This window comes from Chelonia mydas, chromosome 1, assembly GCF_015237465.2.
Source record: "Chelonia mydas isolate rCheMyd1 chromosome 1, rCheMyd1.pri.v2, whole genome shotgun sequence".
Classification (NCBI taxonomy): Eukaryota; Metazoa; Chordata; order Testudines; family Cheloniidae; genus Chelonia; species Chelonia mydas.
Genome location: NC_057849.1, coordinates 343,775,832 through 343,801,729, shown reverse-complemented (window position 1 = coordinate 343,801,729; position 25,898 = coordinate 343,775,832). Strand labels below are relative to the sequence as shown.

General features: G+C 51.2%; 1 protein-coding gene and 2 long non-coding RNA genes across 4 annotated transcripts; 1 reads left to right on the top strand and 2 right to left on the bottom strand.

Moving 5' to 3' along the window:
- Positions 1 to 2,520: 2,520 nt before the first annotated feature.
- On the top strand, positions 2,521 to 5,918 carry LOC119565088 (interferon-induced protein with tetratricopeptide repeats 5-like). 2 transcript variants are annotated; one of them, XM_037889454.2, is made up of 3 exons: positions 2,521 to 2,724; positions 3,851 to 5,258; positions 5,393 to 5,918. In XM_037889454.2, the coding sequence occupies exons 1-2, from the start codon at positions 2,720 to 2,722 to the stop codon at positions 5,256 to 5,258; spliced, it is 1,413 nt and encodes a 470-aa protein (XP_037745382.1). In that variant the 5' UTR covers positions 2,521 to 2,719; the 3' UTR covers positions 5,393 to 5,918. The 2 variants fall into 2 exon arrangements, with proteins under 2 accessions (XP_037745382.1, XP_037745379.1); XM_037889451.2 differs by having other exon boundaries at positions 2,523 to 2,724; positions 3,851 to 5,918.
- LOC122461570 lies at positions 5,435 to 7,175 on the bottom strand. Its single transcript, XR_006283525.1, has 2 exons — positions 6,991 to 7,175; positions 5,435 to 6,547 (listed from the first exon to the last, which is right to left on the bottom strand). It is a non-coding gene; the product is annotated as an uncharacterized LOC122461570 (long non-coding RNA).
- Positions 7,176 to 8,981: 1,806 nt separating this feature from the next.
- Positions 8,982 to 10,609, bottom strand: LOC119565100. Its single transcript, XR_005223829.2, has 2 exons — positions 9,910 to 10,609; positions 8,982 to 9,450 (listed from the first exon to the last, which is right to left on the bottom strand). It is a non-coding gene; the product is annotated as an uncharacterized LOC119565100 (long non-coding RNA).
- Between the last annotated feature and the right edge of the window lie 15,289 nt (positions 10,610 to 25,898).

The following is a 25,898-nucleotide window of genomic DNA, read 5'->3' as shown; positions in this document are numbered from 1 at the left end:
CCGTTAACCCTCGCAAGCCCAGGCCTCAGGCACCGACACCCCCCAACAAAAAGCAACCGCGGCTTTGCATCCCCTTTAAATAAATTGCTCTAGATGTGGCCCTAGGGTGCTGGCTGTTCCCCCCTCACCGCTCAATGATGGGACAGTCCCCCCTACCGATCGAGGGCAGAGAACCAGGCAAACGATTCCCTGAGTTTGTTGAAATCGGCTTTTTCAGTGTATTGTCTTTATGCTGCTGCTCCCCCTGCTTCCTTCCCCTGGGATCACAAACTCTTTATCGCTGTGTAGTCACTTTCACCCAAGTTGCCTTCCACCTTCAGATTCACAGCCAGCTCCTCCCTATTAGTGAGAAGGAAATGGCAACTAGCCACCAGCCTTCCCCCCTTTACATCCTCCACCTTCTGAAACAAAACAAAATGTAGATTTAAAAAACCCTATGGAAAGACGCTTCTCCCTCTGGGAGAGGAGAAACCAAACATGTGACAGGCGTGAGTCCCAGTAGTTAATGCACAGCTGGAAAGCGCTCAGACACTGCAATGAGGAGCAGAGAGTAAGAACCCATGTAGGACTGAACAGAAGAGACCCCCACACTGTCCCCACAGCGCAGTGAACCAGGCAGGGGCCCACGGAGATAGAACGCGATCGTGTCATTGAAGAGCGCACCAGCATGCGGCACTACAAAGGGAAGAGATGAGGCTGCACAGGGAACCTGGGTAACGATGCAGCCTCTGGCGGGACACAGCTGAGAGTATCAGTTCAGGACAAATTGCTTAGAGCAGGGCAGTTACAGCCCAAGGTTGGGTTTCCTTTACTTTTAAGGCACACCAAACCAGCCGAACAGATCACTTCGGTCTCACCCCACTGGCTAACCATAAGTCACACAAGCAATTCCCTTAGACACTCCAGTTCCCCAGTAACACCACCAGGGCCACTCGTTATGGGGACGACTGGTTATGAAAACCAATACCCCAGTAAAAGAAAAACGGTTCTCCCAAACCTAAAGGACCAAGCCCCAGACCCAGGTCAATATACAAGTCAGATCTTACCCACAAATCACACTATTCCCAATCCTTTAGAATCTAAAAGTTTACTCATTGAAAGAAAGAAATATAGATGAGAGCTAAAATTGCTTAAATGGAATCAATGACATACAGTGATGGCAAAGTTCTTGGTTCAGGCATGTCGCAGTGATGGAATAAACGGCAGGTTCAAATCAAGTCTCTGGAGAACGTCCCCAGCTGGGATGGGTCATTCAGTCCTTTGTTCAGAGCTTCAGTGTAGCAAAGTCTCTCCAAACGTAAGAAACAGGATTGAAGATAAAATGGAGGGATTTCCAGGGCCTTTTATATCCTCTGCCATGTGGAAGGACACCCCTTTGTTCCTACTGTGGAAAATCACAGCAGCAAGATGGCCTTTGGAGTCACATGGGCAAGTCACATGTCCCTGCATGACTCAATTCTTTTACAGGGAGAGCAGCCATTGCTCACATGCTACCTTGAACATTCCCAGGAAGACTTCTCATGTGAATTGGAGTCTCCCAAGGTCCACTGTCCGTTAAGTGTTTCTTGACTGGGCACTTACTGAGAATAGCCCCTTCTCAAGAAGCTGACCAAATGCTTCCCTGAGGCTACTTAGAATCAAGCACATTGAGGTACAGGTACGTAGCCAATGTTCATCACTTCAACCACAACAACGATACACTCAGACAGACAGCATAATCCTACCCAGCCAGTCCGAACCTTTCCATAGACACCTCACACCACAACCTCTGTACCATATTTGCTGCAAATATATAACAGTGGTTGCAACAATGATCTATACGGTCACAGGTCTTGTCAATAACGTCACAACCTGACTATTATTTCCTCACTTTAGAGGGTTTAATTTCTATGTGGGGGAGGCATTTTCAAAAGTGCCGAAGTGACTGAGGAGCACGGCTCACGCTGGCAGCCAATGGGGCCTGGGTGACTAAACCGCGCGGGGGGGCCCCTTTGGAAAATCGCACCCTGCGCGGATAAAGCTGGGGGAGGGCTCGGGGAGAGGAGGAGACCTGGGGGAGCAGGTACAAAGCTCTCACCTTTGGCTAATTGCCCTGCCTCCTTCATCGCCCTCTGCTCCTCGCGGCTCTGTGCCCAGGCAGGGCCCTGGCAGTGCATGAGGGCGATACGAACACCCCTCGGTGGGGGGGAAGGGCTGGCCGGGGCCGGGACAGGGCAACCGGTTCGGGGCAGGGGGCTGTGGAGCTGGTTGGGGGCGTAGCGGGGAGCGCGCCGCGGCGTGGTGATGGTGAGTGACCCCGTCTGTGTGCTGGGAAGCCCAGGCCAGGATTGTACGTGTGCAAGCGCGTGTGTGCGCACAGACACACACAAACACACACACCCCCATAACTAGTCCCATGTCACCCATGGAGCTGCAGCTGGCGACTCGGGCTGAGCGGACGCTGAAGATGACAAGTGGAAGTGAAAGGTAAGTTTCAGTTTCCTTTTCTCTGCTCACTCTCGCTTCCTGGGGAAATGCAGCTCCCCAGCCAAACCAGCGAGATCCCCAGCGAGCCACCCGCCCTGCGTATAAAGGGCAGCATCGCCCGGGCGGCCACAGTCCGTCCTGCCCGGGCAGAACTCGGGTCTCCCCCAGAACCGGGCACTTCCACACCGCGGGAGGAAACCCGGGGCAGGGAAAGGAGCCGCCACCTCCCCTGGCTGGGACTCAGCGGATCGCAATGAGGTAGGAGCATTGGGGTCGCTGGGCGGGGGGGACATTTCCAGCGAGGGCTAAAGTCAGACAGCTTGCCACCCCCCTCTGCGCATTTCTGGGGCTGTAAATCTCCGGCTTTTAAATCTCTGGGGCGGGGTCACTCCGGGGTGATTCTGCGTCCCGTTGACTCTCCAGGCTGGTGCCTCTCAGAGCTAGTGCAGGTCACTGTTGACACCTCGCCCTGCGAGCTCCCCTCGCTGTACCTTCACGGAGAACTCCCCCTCTGGCCAGCTGTCACTCCGGCTTCACTCCGCATCAACGGAGGAGCCGGTAAGAGAGTGCCCCCCCCCCCCAGCCCTGTCCCCCCTCTCCCTTGTGTTTCAGAGGAGCAGCCCTGTTAGTCTGTATTCACAAAGAGAAAAGGAGGATTTGTGGCACCTTAGAGATGAACCAATTTATTTGAGCATAAGCTTTCCTGAGCTACAGCTCAGGAAACCTGGCTGCTGGTGTGGGGCAGGGGGGAGAGATTAACTCTGATCCCTGGGGAGCTGGAGCCAAGGGGCAGCTGGGGGACGGGACGGGACCAGCCCAGGAGATGCGGAGAGAAAAGGCAGCAGCAGCAGGAGCCCGGAGCTACAGCGCAGGGGAGGCTGCTGGGAGGGGAACCAGCTGCTTGCAAAGGAGGGGGGGGGCTCTTGTGAACGCTCAGCCTGGAGCTGAGACCACCTAACCCCACTGCTCCCCCCCCGCAGCACCACCCTGAGCGCAGGGCACCCGCACCAGACCAGAGCGCAGGGACAGCTGGAGGGAGTGGGGGGAGGGGGGCGGCTGTGTGTCTAGCAAGGCAAAGGGGGGGGGGGGGTCCTGTGGTCTAACAAGGCGGGGGTGGGGGGGTTGTTCTATTGTTCAGTGTGGTACTTGTTCCAGGGTGACCATATTTCAGCTTCCCAAAAAGAGGACACTGCCGAGTGGGGAGGGGGAGGGAATATGGGGGTGGGGGTACAATTGGTGGGTGCTGGAAGGGATACCTGCAGCAGGGGCACTCACTGGAGGTGGGGGGCAGTGTCGCTCCCTGTCATGGTGGTGGGGATGATTGTAGCATGTAGTGGAAATTCATTCAGCCCAGATGGAGTCTCATTTTCCCCTCTCTTTGCAGCACCCTGCGTCTGAAGGAGAAGCTGCAGGCCCTCCAGTGCCACTTCACCTGGAACTTTGAAATCAGAGACCAGGTAGATGCAGCTCACCTCCTCCAAACTCTGGCTCTCAGGATTGCCCACACTCACTACCAGAACCAGCCTACACTCCTTGCCATGCAGGCTTATCTCTGCCACCTGCAAGGGCAATATGAAGACTCTCTGCAAAGCCTGAGAGAAGCCGAAGAGATTCTGCAAAGAGATCACCCAGATAACTTCCCCCGGCAGGTCCTGGTCATTTATGGAAACTACGCCTGGATCTATTATCACTTGGCCCACTATGATTTGGTTGAACTTTACCTGGACAAGGTTAGAGAGATCTGCCGCTCCCTGAAGAGCCGCTCTCCACATGCAGCTCAGATCCCTGAGATACATGCACAGAAAGGCTGGTCTCTCCTGGCAGCAGGCTTCCGCAATGGCATTGAAGCCACAAAGTGTTTCCAAATTGCATTAAGAGAAGACGAAGCAAATGGGGAATTTCTTGCTGGGTTGGCAATTGCGGTCTTTGCATCATGGACTCACTCACACAAGCCTGTACTTCGGGAAGCAGCCAAAAAGAAGTTGGTTGCCATTCTCCATGAACAGCAGCAAAACTATGAAGCTAAGGTGTATTTAGCCAAGATCCTGAAGAGGGCAAATAGACAGGAAGCAGAAGCCCTCTTAGAAGATGTTGTTCAGAATAGCCTGGACCCTGAGGTCCTGAGACATGCAGCCAAGTTCTTTCAACCAGAATTCATAGAAAAAGCAATCTCTGTTCTAGAGCAAGCAATCTCTCTGAACCCCAATTATCATCTCCTTCACTATGACCTTGGCGTCTGCTACAAGAAACAACTGGAGCAGGCCAAGTCAGGCAGAAGAGAAGAAATATTGGCAGCAGCTATTGAGGCCTTCAAAAAGGCTGTGCAGAAAGATCCAGCCTCTGTGTTTTCAAGGCTGGCTTTAGCTGAAATGTATGGAGAAAACACACCTCACTACCAAGAAGAGATTTATCTCAATCTCCTGAGTGAAATGCCCAGCCTCAGCAAGAAGTGTCAGCAGGCAGTCTACCTTCACTGGGGGGATTTCCTTTTCTACAAGCAGAAGTCAGTGTGGGAGGCAGCTAAGATGTACAAAGCAGGTTTTGCCATTCCAGACAACTACCTGGAGAGGCAACAACTGAAAAGCAGGTTGGAAGAGGTGTCAGGAGAATTCCAGCAGAGCTCCCAAACCACAGAGGCTGAGGCCATACATTACTTCATTCAAGAGAATGAAAGTCCGTGGTACATGGGGAGATCCACTGGTGGCAACAACAGAGCAGGAGACTGGAGAAGGAGAGAAAATGCGGGATCCTTTCCCTTCCCTTCCGTGGACACACCACGACCTCTTTCTTAAGTGAGTCACTTTCCCCACCTGTGTAACAGTGATATTCGTGATGCAAATGATTCTGGGTTCCCTGAATTGTTCAGACCACAGCACATCCTGCTGCTGTTTCTCATAATTATTATTAGCTACCTTTCTTCTGATAGCACCTAGAAGCCCAGACATGGACCAGGACCCCATTGCGTCTGGCCCCAAAGAGTCTACCGTCTGCAACGAGAGACAACAGGAGGGAACCGGCAGACAGACGGAGGAGCACAAAGAGACAATACTGGTCAGCAAAATGACAGTGGTCTCAGCCCACCAGCCGTTGTCAAGTGTTTTGTAAGTATCACCGCAGAGGACAGTTTAGCTTCTGACACTGAGTAGCTGTTTCTACTCAGAGGGGACAGTGCGACCATCCTTGTCTCTAAGCAAACCTACCTTCCAGCTCTGCTGCCTTCTAACGTCCACGCAGCAAATAAGTATGGAGTTTCTTCTAACAGCGTTGAGTTTTTGTATTTGCATGGCTGAGTGCCTGTAGTGTGTCTATATCATGAGTCCCATCTTTGCTTTCAGCACCTCTCACTGACAATGACTCACATTGACATGGCACCTTCATCCCCAGCTTGTCACTGATCTGCTATGGTTTTATTTCATTTACAATAAAAGTAACTGAGAAAACAGAAATCAGTCAATTACACCATCTTGGAACATTCCTTTCCATGCCCTTAGATTGCATCAGGGTGAGCAGCACACACAGGACCCCACGGGCGCTTCGAACTCACACTAAACCACCGTGACAGTCTCTAATAGAGCTGGAGCCAAGGCTGGAGTTTCAGGAGCTCGCTTGGTGGAAATGAGTGTCCAGATTTACCAAAGAGCTCAGCACACAGCCGCTCCCATTGTTCTCAGCTGGGGTCCAAGACCCCTGCAGTATTCTCAGGGGGGTGGGGGGTGGGCGGTGGAATCCTCTATTGTTCTCAATGGGGTAGGGTGAGGAAGATTCTCCATGGTTTTCAGTAGACACTGCTAGCCCTTTTGAAAAGCAGCCATAGACGCTTAGACAGCTAAGGGGGTACCTTTGAGGTCTGCTGGGCACTCAAGGGATTACCATAAAGGACCCTAAACTCTCAGGTGGGTGAGGTGGACAAAGGGGTGGGGCAGGGGTAAAGGCTCCTTACCTGGCACGTTCAAAAGCCCTCCCAGGGGTCCTGTGTGCTCCAACCCCTCAGGCACAGCGACCCCATCAGGTGCAGGTGAACACGCTCACCCCAGCGCTGCCAGCTGGCCAGGCGCGTCCAAACACCACGGGCCCCTTTGCGCTGCGATGAAGGGATAAGCAGACAGCCAGGGCAGGCTGGGTGTGAGTGAGTGAGAGGGGGGTTGGAACTGGCAGGTTTGCCCTGTCGGGGGATGCTGGAGGGGACGGGGCGTAGATCCACGGGGAGCTTGGGGAAGGGGCAAAACACAGGAAAGCTCTTATCTGGTTGGCGGCTGCTTTGCACGCAGAGCAGGTGCCCTGCTTCCAGCCGCAATCCCTTTCCACAGCAAACCTGGGCAGTCAGCAGGTACCTGCCCCAGGGCTGTCCGGGTTTGGGGGCCCCTCCCAGCAGCTGTTTGTGGATGGATGTATCACCACTCAGAGCTGGAAAGGAGCCGTGCAGACCCAGCTACGGGGGTTCAGGCAGTTTTATGGGGACCAGAGCGACCATTCTGTGGGCACAGTGGAGAGCTGAGATGGCGTGACGGGGTTGGTGCTACTCACCCCTCGGCAGCACCGTCTTCTGGCTCATCTGGGGAATTAGCTCGGACGCCCCTTCCCGTGGTTACTCAGCCCGTCGAGCCCCTTGGTCACGCCCTGGCCTCTCACGCGCTGGGAGCAGCCGCGCTTCCCTCTCCCTGAGCCCCCCCGACCACCTCACGTTAACGTTCTGCCCCTGCCGGGTGTCATCGCAGGCTGCTCCAGATGGCCCCCACCGCCCCCAGGGGCTCTCCCTCATGTGTCACCCCAGCACTGACTGGTGGGGGAACCCGGCCCGCCCTCTGCCCCGGATGCCAGTCCAAGGACCTCAACCCAGCAGCTGTGGGGTATTCCTCTCCCAGCCCTTCCTGCTCCTCCCCTGTGGAAACACCCCCAAACCCAGGGTGCTCCGGCTCCAGCGCCCCCCCACCCCATCCCACCCCACCCCCGGGCTGCTCGGGCTCCAGCGCCTGCCCCAGCTCCAGCATCCTCTCCACCACCACCCCCGCTCCAGCTCCCCAGCTCCGGCCCCCTGGCTGCTGCAGCTCTGCCTCCTGCCCAGCTCTGGCGGCTGCTCTCCCCTTAGCTCAGCCCTGCCCTGGCTCAGGGAGCTCCAGCACACACGGAGGACAGGCCCCCAGGCTCCTGACTCCCTCATTGGCCTGCCCGCCCTGTCAATCAGCCTGACCTAGAGTATTGACCCCTGCCCATTGGCCCCAGGGACTGCCAGTCTCAGGATTCTAATTTCTCCGTGGCCCTTCCCCGCTATTGGCAGAGGGCAGCCAAACAACCCCACTCAGTGTCAGTGCGGGGCCAGCAGCCCCCTTACACCGGGACGGCTTCCTGCTCTCCCCCAGCTGACACATCAGCTGATCCCCTCCATCTCTCTCCCATCCCATCCCTATCCTTTCACCTGCACCACCAGCCTCTTTCCTGTCCCCGTTCCCCCCCCCCGCCTCCTACCTCCCATTCCCTACAAACCTTAAATCTGCCTCCTGCCCCCGAGAGCTTCTCCACCCTCCCTTTACAGGGCTCTGCTGCTCCTCACACCCTCCCTTTACAGGGCTCTGCTGTTCCTGAGACGTAACCATGTCCTGGCTAGCCCCCAACTCCACCCTCATGGAGTGCCAGACATTTTGCCTCTGAGTGTTAGGGTGACCACCCGTTCTTTATTTTATAGGACTGTCCCTTATTTCATTGATTTGGCCCTTATGATGACCATCCATAACTTAATTCTCCTGTGATTTTTTTCCCCCCTTTCTTCCATCCAACAAAGGTGGTCGCTCTGCTGCACCGGGCTTGGGTCTCACTGAACACAGTCGGAGATGGCTGCCCTCTTCATTACAGGCAACTTCTCTGCCACGTGCAGACAGCCTGTAGGGAAATGGCAGCCATCTTGCTGGCTTCAGCCCCATTGAGAGTAATGGGAGATAGCAGCCAAAATGGTTGCGGAAAACTTCACCCATTGGCAGTGTGGCTGGTGAGGGCAGGGCCTAGAGGGCAAAGCGGCCCTGAGCAACCCTCTGTGTCAGGGATGGAGGCTGTGCCAGCCACAGGGGTGGCTCTGCAGGGCTATGGAGAACTGTGTCCATCGGAGCTCCAAGCCCCCTTGGGCCGTGAGAGCCCGGAGGCGGCTCCGCAGGGCCATGGGGAAGCGTATTTATTGTCACACTGGCTGGAGTTGCTCATGAGTGAGAATACCAGCCTCAGGGCAGACTTTTAAGAACCACAGCACAAACCCCAAACTGGCTGGGAGTTCTATACTTCGATTTCACCAACCAAGTGACAAGTTTGAACCCCTCAGGCTCTAGGCAGCTTTACCGTGAGGCCACAGACAGTCCCCTGGGGCATTCCAATCTCTCTCGCAACCCAGGCAAGCTTGCTCTGTGGCACATGGTTGCTTTACACCAAAGATCACAAAATATTCAGGTTAGTCTCACTCACAAAGGACCATTCACTTACACCCAGCTCAATTTGCACCTTAGCTCTCACACCAAAGACAACACTTGTAGACATTTCTCTAGTAAACTAGGATTTATTAACCAGGAAAAAGAAATAAGAGCATTATTTACAAAGTTAAAACAAGTAACCATACACACAAAAACATGTTGCAGTCTTAGGATTCACATGGTGCCAGAGCTGATGAAATATGCCAGCTCGATGTGTCCATTAGGGCTAACCCAGGTTAGTCCTCCGGATCTCTTGCTTGTGTTCAGGAATCTTTGCCCCTGAGAATCTAAACAGGATAAAAGGACCATAATTCCTTCTGCTCCGAGATTTTTATCCCCATCTCCCTAGAGTCTGGACGAGTGCTTCTACATGCTTGATTTAGTTCTAAACGGGAGCACAGGATCCAGCCCAAGAGGTGACTGTAGCTGAACCGCTTTGTAATAGCATCCATAAAATAATTAAACTGAACATACCTGGAGGGAGGGGACCACCAAAGAAGTCCCACACAGGAGCATTTAATTTCAGAAAGGGGATCTACACAAAAATGAGGAAGCTAGTTAAACAGAAATTAAATGTCCAGTCCTAAAACCTATGTATGTAACCTATCATTTAAACCAGCTTCTGTACCAGATGTCTGGAGGATAGCTAATGTGACACCAATTTCTAAAAAAGCTCCAGAGGTGATCCTGGCAATTACAGTCCAGTAAGCCTCACTTCACTACCAGGCAAAGTGATTGAAACTATAATGAGGAACAGAATTATCAGACACAGATGAACACAATTTCATAGAATCATAGGACTGGAAGGGACCTCGAGAGGTCTTCTAGTTCAGTGCCCTGCACTCAAGGCAGGACTAAGTATTATCTAGACCATCCCTGACAGGGGATTGTCTAACCTACTCTTTGACAGAGATTCCACAACCTCCCTGTGATGGGATGGGATTCACCACTGTGGCGCCTCCTGCTGGCTGTGATGGGAATTAGCTCTACTCACCAGGGCCCCCTCCTCTCGTGGTGCCTTGTTGCCATCGCTTTTGTTCCAGGACCCACGCCACTCCCAGAACTGTAGAGTCCTCTTCAGTGACACTGCTCCCTGGCTGTGCCACCCTCTGTGTTCTCCCCCTTCCAGGGGACCCACGGTCTCTGTTCAGCCACTCCTCCAGTGGCAACTTCAGTCCATTGTCCCAGGGCCACTTCCCATGCAGCTGCAGCACCCTTTTCTGCCCATACCTCAGGTCCTCAGCCTGCAGGTTGTAGCAACCAGCCCAGAGCTCTCTCTAGCTCCCCCAGCCTCTGCTTGCAGCACTGCTCTATCCCAGGTGCTGGCACTCCTTCTTCCTGCTCAGAGCCTGGTCTTCTCCCCACAAACTCCATTCAGCTACTGAACTCTGCTGTGCCGTGCAGCCCTTCTTATATGCGCCTGCCAGGTCATGATTGCCTGCTTCTCTCAGCCCCTTTCTAATTGGCTGCCTGCAGCTCACTCTCCGTAGGGCTGCTTTTAACCCCATTTCTGCCAGTGGCAGGCAGCCACGCCATCACACTCCCTAGGCACTTTATTCCAGTACATAACCACCCTGACAGTCAGGAAGTTTTTCCTAATGTCCAACCTAAAACACCCTTGCTGCAATTTAAGTCCATTGATTCTTACCCTATCCTCAGAGGTTAACAAGAATAATTTTTCTCCCTCCTCCTTGTAACAATCTTTATAACCGTTTTCAAGTGCATAAATGTCCCCTCCCAGTCTTCTCTTCTCCAGACTAAACCCAGCTTTTTCAATCTTTCCTCATAAGTCATGTTTTATAGACCTTGAATCATTTTTGTTGCTCTCCTCTGGACTTTCTCCAATTTGTCCACATCTTTCCTGAAATGTGGCACCCAGAGCTGGACGCAATGCTCCAGCTGAAGCTGTATCAGCGTGGAGTAGAGCAGAAAAATTACTTCTTGTGTCTTGCTTACGACGCTCCTGCTAATACATCCTATTTGTTGCGGAAGAGTCAACATGGGTTTTGTCAAGGGAAATCATGCCTCACCAACCTATTACAATTCTTGGAGGAGGTCAACAAATATATGGACAAGGCTGATCCAGGGGAAGTAGTGTACTTGCACTTTCAGAAAGCCTTTGACAAGGTCCCTCACCACAGGCTCATAAGCAAAGGAAGCTGTTATGAGATAAGAAGGAAGGTCCTCTCATGGATCAGTAACCAATTCAAAGACAGGAAACAAAGGGTAGAAATAAATGGTCAGTTTTTAGAATGGAGAGAGGTGAGTAGTGGTGTTCCCCAAGGGTCAGTACTGGGACCAGGACTGTTCAACGTTTTCATAAATAATCTGGAAAAGGGGGTAAACACTGATGTGGCAAAATTTGCGGATGATACAAAATTACTCAAGATAGTTAAGTCCAAAGCAGACTGAGAAGAGTTAAAAGGATCTCACAAAACAGGGTGACTGCGCAACAAAATGGCAGATGAAATTCTATGTTGATAAATGCAAAGAAATGCACACTGGAAAACATAATCCCAACTACACATACAAAATGCTGGCTTCTAAATTAACTGTTACCACTCAAGAAAGACTTTGGAGTCATTGTGGATACCTCTCTGAAAGTATCTGCTCACTGTGCGATGGCAGTCAAAAAAAGCTGACAGAATGTTAGGAACCATTAGGAAAGGGATAGATCAAATAGAAAATATGATAATACCCCTATATAAATTCATGGCACACCCATATCTTAAATACTGCATGCAGATCTGGTTGCCCCAGCTCAAAAAAGATATACTGCAATAGAGAAGGTAGAGAGAAGGGCAACAAAAATGATTAGGGGTATGAAACAGCTTCCATCTGAGGAGAGATTAAAAAAACTGGGAGTTTTCAGCTTGGAAAAGAGATGGCTAAGGGGGGAATATGATAAAGGTCTATAAAATCTTGACTGGTGTGGAGAAAGTGAAGAAGGAAGTGTTATTTAGTCCTTTACATAACACAATAACTAGGGCTCACCCAATGAAATTAATAGGCAGCAGGTTTAAAACAAACAAAAGGAAGTATTTCTTTACATAACATACAGTCAACCTGTGGAACTGGTTGCCAGGGGATGTTGTGAGGCCAAAACAATAGTAGGGTTCAAAAAAGAACGAGGTAAGTTCATGGAGGACAGGTCCATCAAGGGCTATTGACAGGATGGGCAGGGATGCAACACCAAGCTCTAAGTGTAACTTGCCTCCGATTGCCAGAAGCTGGGAATGGGCGACAGGGGATGGATCACTTGATGATTCCCTGTTCTGTCCATTCCCTCTGGGGCACCTGGCATTGGCCACTGTCAGAAGACAGGACACTGGGCTAGATGGACCTTTGGTCTGCCCAATAGGGCCATTCTTATGTAACCTCTTCATGAGGTCCCAGGAGGCTGGGATGGATGTCATGGTTGACAGTATGAAAAGCAGCACAGAGGTCAGGAAGGATGGAGAATGAGAGTTAGGTGAGAGGAGATCATTTAACTCCCAAGGGGTGGCAGGTTCTGTCCCGTGCTGGGTTGTAGAGCAATGGCTGCTGTGCAATTTTACATTTTAACTGAAAAACATAGTGTCATCAGTTTTTGTTCTGAGTTCAAGAAAAGGAAGGAATCAGAAAGTCTCATAGAAATAACTCTCAGGTGTGTTTATGCCTTGAATTCTTAGGGTTTCAGCTGTATCCAGGCCAATTCCAGAACAAAGAACAGACATTGCATCCACAGAGTCCATAAGAACGGCCACAGTGGGTCAGACCAAAGGTCAATCTAGCCCATTGTCCTGTCTTCCAACAGTGGCCAATGGCAGGTGCCCCAGAGGGAATGAACAGAACAGGGAATCCTCAGGTGATCCATCCCCTGTCACCCATTCCCAGCTTCTGGCAAACAGAGGCAGGGACACCATCCCTGCCCATCCTGGCTAATAGTCATTGATGGACCTGTCCTCCATGAACGTCTCTAGTTCTTTTTTGGCCTCCACAACAAAGAGTTCCACAGGTTGACTGTGCATCGTGGGAAGAAATACTTCCATTTCTTTGTTTGAAACCTGCTGCCTATTCATTTCATTTGGTGACCGATAGTTCTTGGGTTATGAGGAGTAAATAACACTTCCTTATTTACTTTCTCCACACCAGTCATGACTGTATAGACCTCAATCATATCCCCCCTTAGTCCTCTCTTTTCCAAGATGAGCAGTCCCAGTCTTATTAATCTCTCCTAACATGGAAGCCGTTCCATACCCCTAATCATTTTTGTTGCCCTTTTCTAAACCTTTTCCAATTCCAATATATTTTTTTGAGATGGGGCGACCACATCTGCACTGCACACAGGACTCACAGCAGGGGGAGGGGTGTAACAGGCCTAGATTGCCACAATTAAATGTCCGGAGAAAGAATATTTACATTCTGCCGACCCTCAGCATCTCCCCATTACATTTCTCTCCTGCCTGCTGACTAGAGTGGGCCCCGTTCCCATTGATACTAAGGTTATGGCTACAGTGCAGTCGCAGGTGTGTCTAGCTCAGGTAGGCATCCCCATGCGAGCTTTAATCTAGCTAGTGGGACTAAAATGAGCAGTGAAGCCGCAGTGGCGCAGATCCGGATGTGGGCTAGAAACACAAGTACGTACCTGCGGGGCCAGATGGGCTTGCAGGTCCTGCACCGCCAAGTGTCACTGCTGTTTTTAGCTGTGATATCTAGGTTACAGCTTGTGCGGGTAGGGCAGCCCATGCTACGGTCCCACCTCTCACTGTAGGGTAGACACACCTTGCGGCCATTTCACAGCACCCTGGCCGTGCGAAGGGGCCTTTCCATTTACACTCGCTTTACGCTGCCAGCGTGCTGGGAACTAGCCTTTGTGTAAATGAGAGTCAGGCCCTTCCTGTCTCCTTGGATAAATGGCCCCCATTGAAGTCAGTGCGAGACTCTCTCTCCACACACACATATACGTATCCCAGGACATAAATGACCCCAGTGGGCAGCCAGATGATTTCCAATGTTTGAGGGGTTTAAGCGCTCCCTGAAGATTCAATTTTCTAGATATCAGCTCCTTCAAAGTTACATTTCTATTAAGGTTAACCCCCATACCTTACATTTTTGGTCCATACTGCATTTGCAACCTTAGCTCCAGATTCACCAAGTTCTTACATGGGAAATCCCTTTGTTTTGTGAGCTCTGTTTTGTGACATCATGGTGTACATTTTGGCTTGGAATAACACACATCAAATATTCCAGTTAATAGCTAGCTTCGGCCCTAAAGGTGAACTGCACAACAAAATAATCACTTCTAAATACTCTCACTTAGCAGCTCTGGTGCTGGAGGAGCATTCAAACAGGTAAACATATTTTGAACAAACATTGTACATTGTTATTTCCCCCCTGAGAAATTCTCCTGACGTTACCAAGCAGGGAGCTTTCTGTGACATAACAAATACCACAGGCTGCATCTATTGCAATGAGTCATGGGGTTTGGCCGTGTTGCTTTCTAGGACACAGGAAGTACTAAGAGGATTTCACAAAGGTTAGATTCAACCCATTCATACTGGTCCCATGCATGGGAGAGTGAGGACGTCAGACACTGAAATCCAGGCTTAGTTCTTTGTTGCCACTTAGCAATTTGCTTTTAACCAGAAAGAAGCCCTGTCACTATGTAATCACTGCCCCATCATTGTAGCATGTAGTGGAAATTCATTCAGCCCAGATGGAGTCTCATTTTTCCCTTTCTTCGCAGCACCCTGTGTCTGAAGGAGAAGCTGCAGGCCCTCCAGTGCCACTTCACCTGGAACTTTGAAATCAGAGACCAGGTAGATGTAGCTCACCTCCTCCAAACTCTGGCTCTCAGGATTGCCCACACTCACTACCAGAACCAGCCCACGCTCCTTGCCATGCAGGCTTATCTCTGCCACCTGCAAGGGCAATATGAAGATGCTCTGCAAAGCCTTAGAGAAGCAGAAGAGATTCTGCAAAGAGATCACCCAGATAACTTCCCCCGGCAGGTCCTGGTCATTTACGGAAACTACGCCTGGATCTATTATCACTTGGCCCACTATGATTTGGTTGAGCTTTACCTGGACAAGGTTAGAGAGATCTGCAGCTCCCTGAAGAGCCGCTCTCCACATGCGGCTCAGATCCCTGAGATACATGCACAGAAAGGCTGGTCTCTCCTGGCAGCAGGCTTCCGCAATGGCATTGAAGCCACAAAGTGTTTCCAAATGGCATTAGGAGAAGACGAAGCAAATGGGGAATTTCTCGCTGGGTTGGCAATTGCGGCCTTTGCATCATGGACTCACTCACACAAGCCTGTACTTCGGGAAGCAGCCAAAAAGAAGTTGGTTGCCATTCTCCATGAACAGCAGCAAAACTATGAAGCTAAGGTGTATTTAGCCGAGATCCTTAAGGAATCGGATAGACAGCAAGCAGAAGACCTCTTAGAAGATGTTGTTCAGAATAGCCTGGACCCTGAGGTCCTGAGACATGCAGCCAAGTTCTTTCAACTAGAATTTGTAGGGAAAAAAATTTCTATTCTAGAGCGAGCAATCTCCTTCACTATGACCTTGGCATCTGCTACAAGATGTAGTTGTGGGGGGCCAAATCCAGCAGAAGAGAAGAAATATTGGCAGCAGCTATTGAGGCCTTCAAAAAGGCTGTGCAGAAAGTTCCAGCCTCTGTGTTTGCAAGGCTGGCTTTAGCTGACATGTATGGAGAAAACACACCTCACTACCAAGAAGAGATTTATCTCAATCTCGTGAGTGAAATGCCCAGCCTCAGCAAGAAGTGTCAGCAGGCAGTCTGCCTTCACTGGGGAAATTTCCTCTTCTACAAGAAGAACAGTGTGCAGAAGGCAGCTGAGATGTACAAAGCAGGTTTTGCCATTCCAGACAACTACCCGGAGAGGCAACAACTGAAAAGGAAGTTGGAAAAGGTGGCAGAAATATTCCAGCAGAACTCCCAAACCACTGAGGCTGAGGCCATACGTGACTTCATTCACGAGACTGAAAGTCATTCTCTTGAATAAAGGAGGAAGTCCACTCGTGGCAACAACAGAGCAGGAGACTGGAGATGTGGAGAAAATGGGGGATCCTTTCCCTTCCCTGGACACACCAAGACCTCCTTCTGAAGTGAGTCACTTTCCCCACCTGTGTAACAATGACATTCGTGTTGCAAATGATTCAGACTATGGCACATGCTGCTGCTGCTGCTGCTAATTATTATTAGCTACCTGTCTTGTCGTCACGCCTGAGAGCCCAGACATGGACCAGGACCCCATTGTGTTTGGCTCCAAAGAGTCTACAGTCTGCAACAAGGGACAACAGGAGCGAACCAGCAGACGGACAGGGGAGCACAGGGAGACAATACTGGTCAGCAAAATGGACAGTGGCCTCAGCCCACCAGCTACCCAGCCATTGTCAAGTGTTTTGTAAGTATCACCGAAGAGACAGTTTAGCTTCTGATACTGAGCAGCTGTTTCTACTCAGAGGGGACGGTGCGACCATCCTTGTCTCTACGCAAACCTACCCTCCAGCTCTGTGGCCTTCCAACATCCACGCAGCAAGTAGGTGTGGAGTTTCTTCTAACAGCATTGAGTTTTTGCATTTGCATAGATGAGTGCCTGTAATGGGAATAATTATATAGACACATCTTTGGTTTCCCCATCTCACCTTGACCACGACTCACATTTACATGGCACCAGTTTCCCCAGCTAATCATGAATCTGATTTATTGTAAATGAAGTAAAAACATAAGTTACAGAGAAAACAGAAATAAATCAGTCTCTTTGTGTTGAAACATTGCTTCTCCTGCCTCTAGATTGCATCAGGGTGAGCAGCACACATAGGACCCTACAACCGTGTCGAGCTCACAGTAAAGCACCAGGACAGTCACTAACAGAACACGAACTGTCCCACATTGAGGTGTCATTACAGGAGGGTTTGGAACAAATTGATAAACTAAACCATAATAAGTCACCAGGACCAGATGGCATCACCCAAGAGTTCTGAAGGAACTCAAATGTGACATTGCAGAACTACTAACTGTCGTCTGTAACCGATCATTTAAATCGGCTTCTTCACCAGATGACTGGACGACAGCGAATGTGAGGCCATTTTTTTTAAAAGGCTCCAGAAGTGATTCTGGCAATTACAGGCCGGTAAACTTGACTTCAGTACCAGGCAAACTGGTTGAAACTAACTATAGGAAAGAACAGACTTATCAGACACATTGATGAACATGATTTGCTGGGAAAGTGTCAACATGTGTATTTAAATTTTCAGAAAGCCTTTGGCAAGGTCCCTCACCAAAGGCTCTTAAGCAAAGTACCCTGTCATGGGATAAGAGAGAAGGTCCTCTCACAAAGAGATCTCACAAAACTGGGTGACTGGGCAACAAAATGGCAGATGAAATTCAATGTTGATAAATGAAAAGTAATGCACATTGGAAAACATAATCCCAACTATACATAGAAAATGATGGGGTCTAAATTAGCTGTTGCCACTCAAGAAAGATCTTGGAGTCATTGTGGAGAGTTCTCTGAAAACATCCACTCAGTGTGCAGCAACAGTCAAAATAGCGAACAGAATGTTGGGAATCGTTAGGAGAAGGATAGATAAGAAGACACAAAATACCTTATTGCGTCTCTTTAAATCCATGGTACGCCCACATCTTGAATACTGCATGCAGATGTGGTTCCCCCATCTCAAAAAAGATATATTGGAATTGGAAAAGTTTCAGAAAAGGGCAACAAAAATGACTAGGGGTATGGAACGGCTTCCATATGGGGAGGGATTAATAAGACTGGGACTTTTCAGCTTGGAAAAGAGATGACTAAGGGGGGAAATGATAGAGGTCTATAAAATCATGACTAGTGTGGAGAAAGTAAATAAGGAAGTGTTATTTACTCCTTCTCATAACCCAAGAACAGGGGTCTCCAAATGAAATGAATAGGCAGCAGGTTTAAAACAAACAAAAGGAAATATTTCTTCACCCAACGCACAGTCAACCTGTGGAACTCTTTGTTGTGAAGGCCAAGACTATAACAGGGTTCAAAAAAGAACTAGATAAGTTTCTGGAGGATAGGACCATCAGTGGCTATTAGCCAGGATGGGCAGTGATGGTGTCCCTAGCCTCTGTTTGCCAGAAACTGGGAATGGGCGACAGGGGATGGATCACTTGATGATGACCTGTTCCCCTCATTCCCTCTGAAGCACCTGGGAGTGCCCGCTGTGAGAAGACAGGAGACTGGGCTAGATGGACCATTGGTCTGACTCAGTATGGCCGTTCTTATGTACTTAAGAGCCAAGGCTGACGTTTCAGAAGTGCCAGAGCGGTGTCAGTGAGAAGTAAATGAGGATCAGGCCTTGTGACACTTTACTACGTTTTCAGTCTGTTGCTAAGGGCTTGTCTACACACAAACACGGAGCTGCTTTCGCTCCACTGGTACAGCCCTCCAGGGTGGCTGCCACTGTTAGGCCAGTTCTCCCCGCCGTGGTTGAGGTCACCTGTGCTGGACGCTTACCAGGCTGCTGGGACTGGCTCCCAGAACTGGATGGGTGTATTTCTGATATCCCTCGGCAGAGGTGCCGACTTCCTGAGTTCCCCGGGGGGCGGGCTCAACCCCTTCCCCGCCCCAGGCCCCACGCCCACTCCAGCCCTTCCCCAAGCCCCCACGCCTACCCCACCTCTTCATGCCTCCGCTCCTCCCCCTCACCCCAGCACCTCCTGCGTGTGGCTGAACAGCTGATCGCGGCGTGCAGGAGGGGCTGATTGGCAGCACCTGCTAATGGGGGGGAAGGGGGTGGAAAGAACTGATCCACAGGGCTGCCAATGGCTGCTGAGCACCCACAGAGTCGGTGCCGATCTCCCTGGATTCTGGACAGGCCTTAGCACTGCCTGCTTCTTTGACCTCTAGGCTCACTCCCTGCTCCTAGACTCTGGATCTGGCACCCCTTCTTGAAAGTGGGGCCCCATGGCTCATGGGCGCGTGAGACAGGCTGCACCAGGCCTTTGTGGCCCCTACTGGAGGCCCCGTGGTCCTATCACATCCTGCCCCAGGAAAAGAGCAGCAAAGGGCTGCCGAGAGCGGCCCCATGGAAGCAGCCATTCAGAGCCCAGCAGGCTCAGGTGACAGGAGCTGCGGGTGCTAACAGGGCAGTGTCTGGCTGGGACCACAGGGGCACTCACACTCCTCTCTGGCCAAAGCAACTCTGGGGACAACCCGAGTTTCGTTCTAGCCGCATTTGCTGAAGCTGGGAAGAGAGAAGCTCTGAGAATTTTAACCCTGAGCTATGAGGGGGGCAGGGAAGTAGCAGCAACGAATTGCAGTGAGTGGCGCACGGCTGCTGTGCAGAGTGTCCCTGGGTCGGAACCTGGGCTAGTCTTTGGGCCCAGGTTCCCCCACCAGCAAAGTGGTATCCCCAAGAAGGGGACAAATTTCATTTGGAGGCCCAAGCGAAAGGCTGAAATTAAAGGGCTCAGAGCCAGGGCTGAAGACGCTGGTGAGGGCAGATAGTTTTGCTGGACACAGCGTCCCTCATGGAACAATGGAGCCTGTCCCTGTCTGAGGCACATGGGCCTTCATCTCCAGCCTCCTCATCCTCGCAGCCTCATGCACAGGAGCTGGGGTCTTCTCTCAGCAGTGTGCAATGAGGAGGGACATCACTGTAAGGGCAGGAATGGCCCCACTCGCCCTTCCATTGCCCCAGTGATTGGTTTTGCCGTCTAGATTTTAAGAACTGGAATGATAAAGACTGTCATATGAAAAACGGCTACGTTTGCAAGTGTCGACCCTAGCGAGGAGAGTCGCTCGCCTGCGCCTAAAGGGGGAGCTCAGTGCCTGGGATGCAAAAGAACTGGGCTCCTTGGGCTGGATCAGACAAGACTTTCCGATGCCTTTGCTGCATCAAGGGACAGTCCTCTCCCTCCCTGAGAGACCAGATCTCAGTTCCCCAGCTGCAAACTCTCTTCCCCGAAGTGTATCTGTTCTAGTTACACTCCTGCCCCTTCCCCTCAGTGGCTGCAGCCCACAACAAGAATAAACTCTCCTGAGCATGCAGTTCTGTGTGTGTCTCCTCTGTCCCAATCCTGGCCCTGCATAGAGGCGTCCATCCAGCCCCCTCTGACTGTGTCCTGAACTGCCCAGATCTCAGTGGAGGAGAGGAAGGGGACCCTCAGAGGGAGGCAGGATGGGCCTGGCCTTTTGGATAAGGGACAGGACTTCGTCTCCCTCTAGATATCTGCAATAACCAGAGTTTCTTCTCTCTTCTGGCCCACCCACCTCCTCTTGGTCTTATCTCCACTCAGACACAAAGCAGGGACGTTTCTAGCGGTTGTGTAATCCACCAGAGCTGGAAGCATTTGCCACAGTACTAAGCAGGCTGAGGTCCGTGAATACCACCCCTTGGACCTTTTTCCAACTGGTCAGTGTTGGACAGTGTCTGGGTTATGTTACTACTCCTGGGGGAATTCTGCACCACTGTGTGTGCAGAACTGGCTCGAGCCCCCCCACCGCAGTAATCTGGGAAAACTTAACACCGCCCCGGGGGCCTCCAAGAGACAATACGTCCCCACTCACAGGCACTGACTCTGTGTTTTACAAAAGAGAACTGCTATTAAAAGGGAAAGGGAACCCAGCATTAGTTTGGGAAAACATCACAACCACATTCAAACATATGTGATCATAAGCCAAGCCAACCCCACAGCACACTTTTGTTAGGTGGGTTCATTTTCGTATGTTTTGTGACTACAGGAATCCATGTTGGTTTCAAAATGGAATTTTATGCCCACGTGAGCTATAGGTCCATTTTCCCGCTCTTTTATTTCTCCTGGAGTTGTAAACAACTTCCAGTCAGAACTGGTTTTCCTAAGGGGTTTCCCAGAAGGGGCTTCCCGCCTTTTCTAAGGGGTTTCCCGGGCAAGTGTATAAAAAGCTGCCCCGAACATGGCCTCAGAGCTGTCCAACTGAGTGGCAGCCAGGGACGGTCACGGGTCATGGGTCTTACCTGCAGACATCTATCCATCCTAGGGATTTTCCTCCTACAGCTTCCTCACCTCTAAAGAGAAGAGAGGAGAAGAAACAGCACTTACCTTTGTCATCGTCCATCGCTGTGCTCCTGAGCGTACCATTTCTTCTGTTTTCCTGTGGCCCCGAAGGAACATCAAGGGACTCCTTGGAGCTCCTCTCCAAAGCCTGCCGTTAGCCAGAGGATTGAGGTCCCAAGCACCTGCTGTCGCTTTGATCTGTGAAGACGGTTTTTATATCTGTTTTGTAGGGTGGAGTTTGGGGGTAATCACTGTATTGCGCAATTTTGCTCTTTATTCCCCTTCTGATTTGTCCCACTCTTTGTTATAAACTCTTCAATACACTTTATTTGATTTTGCCTTTACTGATTGACTCCTCATTATTTAGGGTGGGAGGGGTCCTCTTTTCAGGAGAGGGGATCCTACCAGATGGCAGACGCTGGACAGGGAGGCCGAACCTAGGGAGACTGAAAGCATAAGGATCTCTTTTCTTATCACACACACACACACACACACACACTCCTCCCTTGCCTTTCAGTCCTTTCCCCCTTTAACACAGGGCAGTGTCTTTGGCCTCAGTTTGGAGCTGCTGGTGGGAAAGTTTGAGGAATGAACGTCCCATTAGCACATCGCTCCCCTCTCCCTCCACTGCACCCCACTCACAGTTGGCCGTCCTTGGTCAGCAAAGACCCAGAGCTCACAGGGGCCTTCATGTGGGTTCCCTCCCACCCCCACCCAGGACGTGCATTGAGCACAACGGACCCTGCTGCCACCCTTCCCTCTGCCACCATCGGTCACCCCGGCGCTGCTGCTGCTTCTCTGCCACCACCCGCCGCTCTCTGCGATGCCACGTTCTCAGGTCCCACCACTGAACCCAGCGCTCAGTGGGCAGCGGGAAACCTCACTGCTCGGGCGCTCTCTTTCCCTGCACCACCGTCCCGCACCAGGTCGATGGCTCGGCAGCTAGAGCTCATCACCAACTCTTGCTGGTGGCCGCTCTGACAATTTTTCCTAAAAGACTTAATTAACTTTAGGAAAAACAAACAAATATGCACATGGACACGTCCACGCCATTGTAATTAAACTAAATGTAGGGTTTGTATTTTGCAGACTCAAGAATAAAAACAATGTACAGGTGTCTCTATTGTTTACTAGACCCAAATGCAATAGAAACACAAATAAGGTGCTTTGAACGTTCTTATCTTTTTTGTTGTTTCTTTGGCTTTTTTGGTAAAAGGTGGATGTCCGTACGACAGTTTGACCCGGACGTTGCTCCTAGTCTTGTGCTCTGGCAGGAGCGACTCACCGTGCCAGGGAGCTGCCAAACCCTGGAGTTACAGCCACTGTGAACAGCGAGTGCGGCCCTTCAGCAAAGCCCACCCTGGGGAAGGTGGGTTGGGAACTCCCCTGTGGCTGTGGAGTCCCAGGCTCCCCGTGCCCCGGCCAGGCAGGAGTGGGAGAGCTGCCCAGGGGGATGCCCTGGGGACCCAATGCCTCAGCTGCCGGCACTGACAAGAGCTGGCTCCAGCCCCACGGGTCTCCAGAGACGCTGCCTACACCCTGCTTCACGAGGGCACTTCACTGGAGAGTGGTGGCCTGCATCAGGAGAGGCTCAGCCCACTTCTGCTGCCCTTCACTCATACAACAAGGTAACAACCGGTCATTCCCCTGCATTCAATAGTAAAGTGATTTGTAACCCACCAGCAGCCAACACTGCTCCCTTTGGCACGGCAGCTCTGTCTGCTGGATATCGAGGCAGAGAAGGTGAGTTCATAGAATCGTAGGACTGGAAGGGACCTCGAGAGGTCACCTAGCCCAGTCCCCTGCACTCAAGGCAGGGCTAAGTATGATCTAGAGTCTAGACCATCCCTGGCAGGTGTTTAACCGGCTCTTAAAAATCCCCAATAATGGTGAGTCCACAACCTCCCTAGCCAATTTATTCCAGTGCTTAACCACCCTGACAGCTAGGAAGTTTGTGTCCAACCTAAACCTCCCTGGCTGCAGTTTAAGCCCATTGCTTCTTCTCCTGTCCTCAGAGGTTAAGAAAAACAATTTTTCTCCCTCCTCCTTGTAACAACCTTTTATGTACTCATGTAAATACAGAAGTCTTTTTCCCCCAGCCCATCACTAGATGTTAGAGGAGAGCTCAGTCACTCCCTGCTCACATAGCCACTGGGAGCTGACAACAGGAAGGGGTTCAGAGGGTTAACAGCCCCTGGGGAATGCGGCTCCCTCCCACCAGCTGGGCACCCCAGTTACTCAACCCTGCACAGAGATCAGGCATGAGGGGCAGACGCAGCCCTGCTTCTATGCCACCCAACCCCTGCAACCCTCTGCAGGGCCCCACAGAGCCAGGATCAGCCCCAGCACAGCAGTGGGTGGGTGTGTGGGGGGGGGTGTGGGGGGAATGTGTTCACAGGGGCATGCATGTGAGTCGTGCAAGTGTTCGCAGGAGGGGGGTGTGGGGAGGGGGATGTTCAGAGGGGAAGGGTGGGTGACGTCTCTCCTGCTGCCCCCCCTTCCCATCCTGGACACCTGCCAGCTCTTTGCACAGAGATCAGGAAGCTGAAACTCAGAGAAATGAAACCTAAAGGGAGCGTGAGGAATCAGAAAGAGCTGGGCTGGAAACGCAGCAGGCTATGGTGAGGCCCCAGCCCCTGCCAGCCTGCCTCACTCTGGGGCGAATGCACTCTGGGGCAAATGCATTCGGCTGGCAAGGCCTCAGGCTGCTCTGAGAGCCTGGGATGACCGGGGCTGGGGAGCACACGGGACATGATGGGATTTGTGCCTTTAAGGAGCCCTTTATGCATCTCCAGCAAGGGGCTCTCAGCGGGGAGCTGGTCAGGGCCCGTTAACCCTCGCAAGCCCAGGCCTCAGGCACCGACACCCCCCAACAAAAACCAACAACCGCAGCTTTGCATCCCCTTTAAATAAATTGCTCTAGATGTGGCCCTAGGGTGCTGGCTGTTCCCCCCTCACCGCTCAATGATGGGACAGTCCCCCCTACCGATCGAGGGCAGAGAACCAGGCAAACGATTCCCTGAGTTTGTTGAAATCGGCTTTTTCAGTGTATTGTCTTTATGCTGCTGCTCCCCCTGCTTCCTTCTCCTAGAATCACAAACTCTTTATCGCTGTGTAGTCACTTTCACCCAAGTTGCCTTCCACCTTCAGATTCACAGCCAGCTCCTCCCTATTAGTGAAAAGGAAATGGCAACTAGCCACCGGCCTTCCCCCCTTTACATCCTCCACCATTTGAAACAAAACAAAATGTAGATTTAAAAAACCCTATGGAAAGACGCTTCTCCCTCTGGGAGAGGAGAAACCAAACATGTGACAGGCGTGAGTCACAGTAGTTAATGCACAGCTGGAAAGCGCTCAGACACTGCAATGAGGAGCAGAGAGTAAGAACCCATGTAGGACTGAACAGAAGAGACCCCCACACTGTCCCCACAGCGCAGTGAACCAGGCAGGGGCCCACGGAGATAGAACGCGATCGTGTCATTGAAGAGCGCACCAGCATGCGGCACTACAAAGGGAAGAGATGAGGCTGCACAGGGAACCTGGGTAACGATGCAGCCTCTGGCGGGACACAGCTGAGAGTATCAGTTCAGGACAAATTGCTTAGAGCAGGGCAGTTACAGCCCAAGGTTGGGTTTCCTTTACTATTAAGGCACACCAAACCAGCCGAACAGATCGCTTCGGTCTCACCCCACTGGCTAACCATAAGTCACACAAGCAATTCCCTTAGACACTCCAGTTCCCCAGTATCACCACCAGGGCCACTCGTTATGGGGACGACTGGTTATGAAAACCAATACCCCAGTAAAAGAAAAACGGTTCTCCCAAACCTAAAGGACCAAGCCCCAGACCCAGGTCAATATACAAGTCAGATCTTACCCACAAATCACACTGTTGCCAATCCTTTAGAATCTAAAAGTTTACTCATTTGAAAGAAAGAAATATAGATGAGAGCTAAGATTGGTTAAATGGAATCATGATATACAGTGATGGCAAAGTTCTTGGTTCAGGCATGTCGCAGTGATGGAATAAACGGCAGGTTCAAATCAAGTCTCTGGAGAACGTCCCCAGCTGGGATGGGTCATTCAGTCCTTTGTTCAGAGCTTCAGTGTCACAAAGTCTCTCCAAAGGTAAGAAACAGGATTGAAGATAAAATGGAGGGATTTCCAGGGCCTTTTATATCCTCTGCCATGTGGAAGGACACCCCTTTGTTCTTACTGTGGAAAATCACAGCAGCAAGATGGCGTTTGGAGTCCCATGGGCAAGTCACAAGTCCCTGCATGACTCAATTCTTTTACAGCCATTCCTCACATGCTACCTTGAACATTCCCAGGAAGACTTCTCATGTGAATTGGAGTCTCCCAAGGTCCACTGTCCGTTAAGTGTTTCTTGACTGGGCACTTACTGAGAATAGCCCCTTCTCAAGAAGCTGACCAAATGCTTCCCTGAGGCTACTTAGAATCAAGCAAATTGAGCTACAGGTACATAGCCAATGTTCATCACTTCAACCACAACAACGATACACCCAGACAGACAGCATAATCCTACCCAGCCAGTCCGAACCTTTCCATAGACACGTCACACCACAATCTCTGTACCATATTTGCTGCAAATATATAACAGTGGTTGCAACAATGATCTATACGGTCACAGGTCTTGTCAATAACGTCACAACCTGACTACTATTTCCTCACTTTAGAGGGTTTAATTTGTATGTGGGGGAGGCATTTTCAAAAGTGCCGAAGTGACTGAGGAGCACGGCTCACGCTGGCAGCCAATGGGGCCTGGGTGACTAAACCTGGGGGGCCCCTTTGGAAAATCGCACCCTGCGCGGATAAAGCTGGGGGAGGGTTCGGGGAGAGGAGGAGACCTGGGGGAGCAGGTACAAAGCTCTCACGTTTGGCTAATTGCCCTGCCTCCGTCATCGCCCTCTGCTCCTCGCGGCTCTGTGCCCAG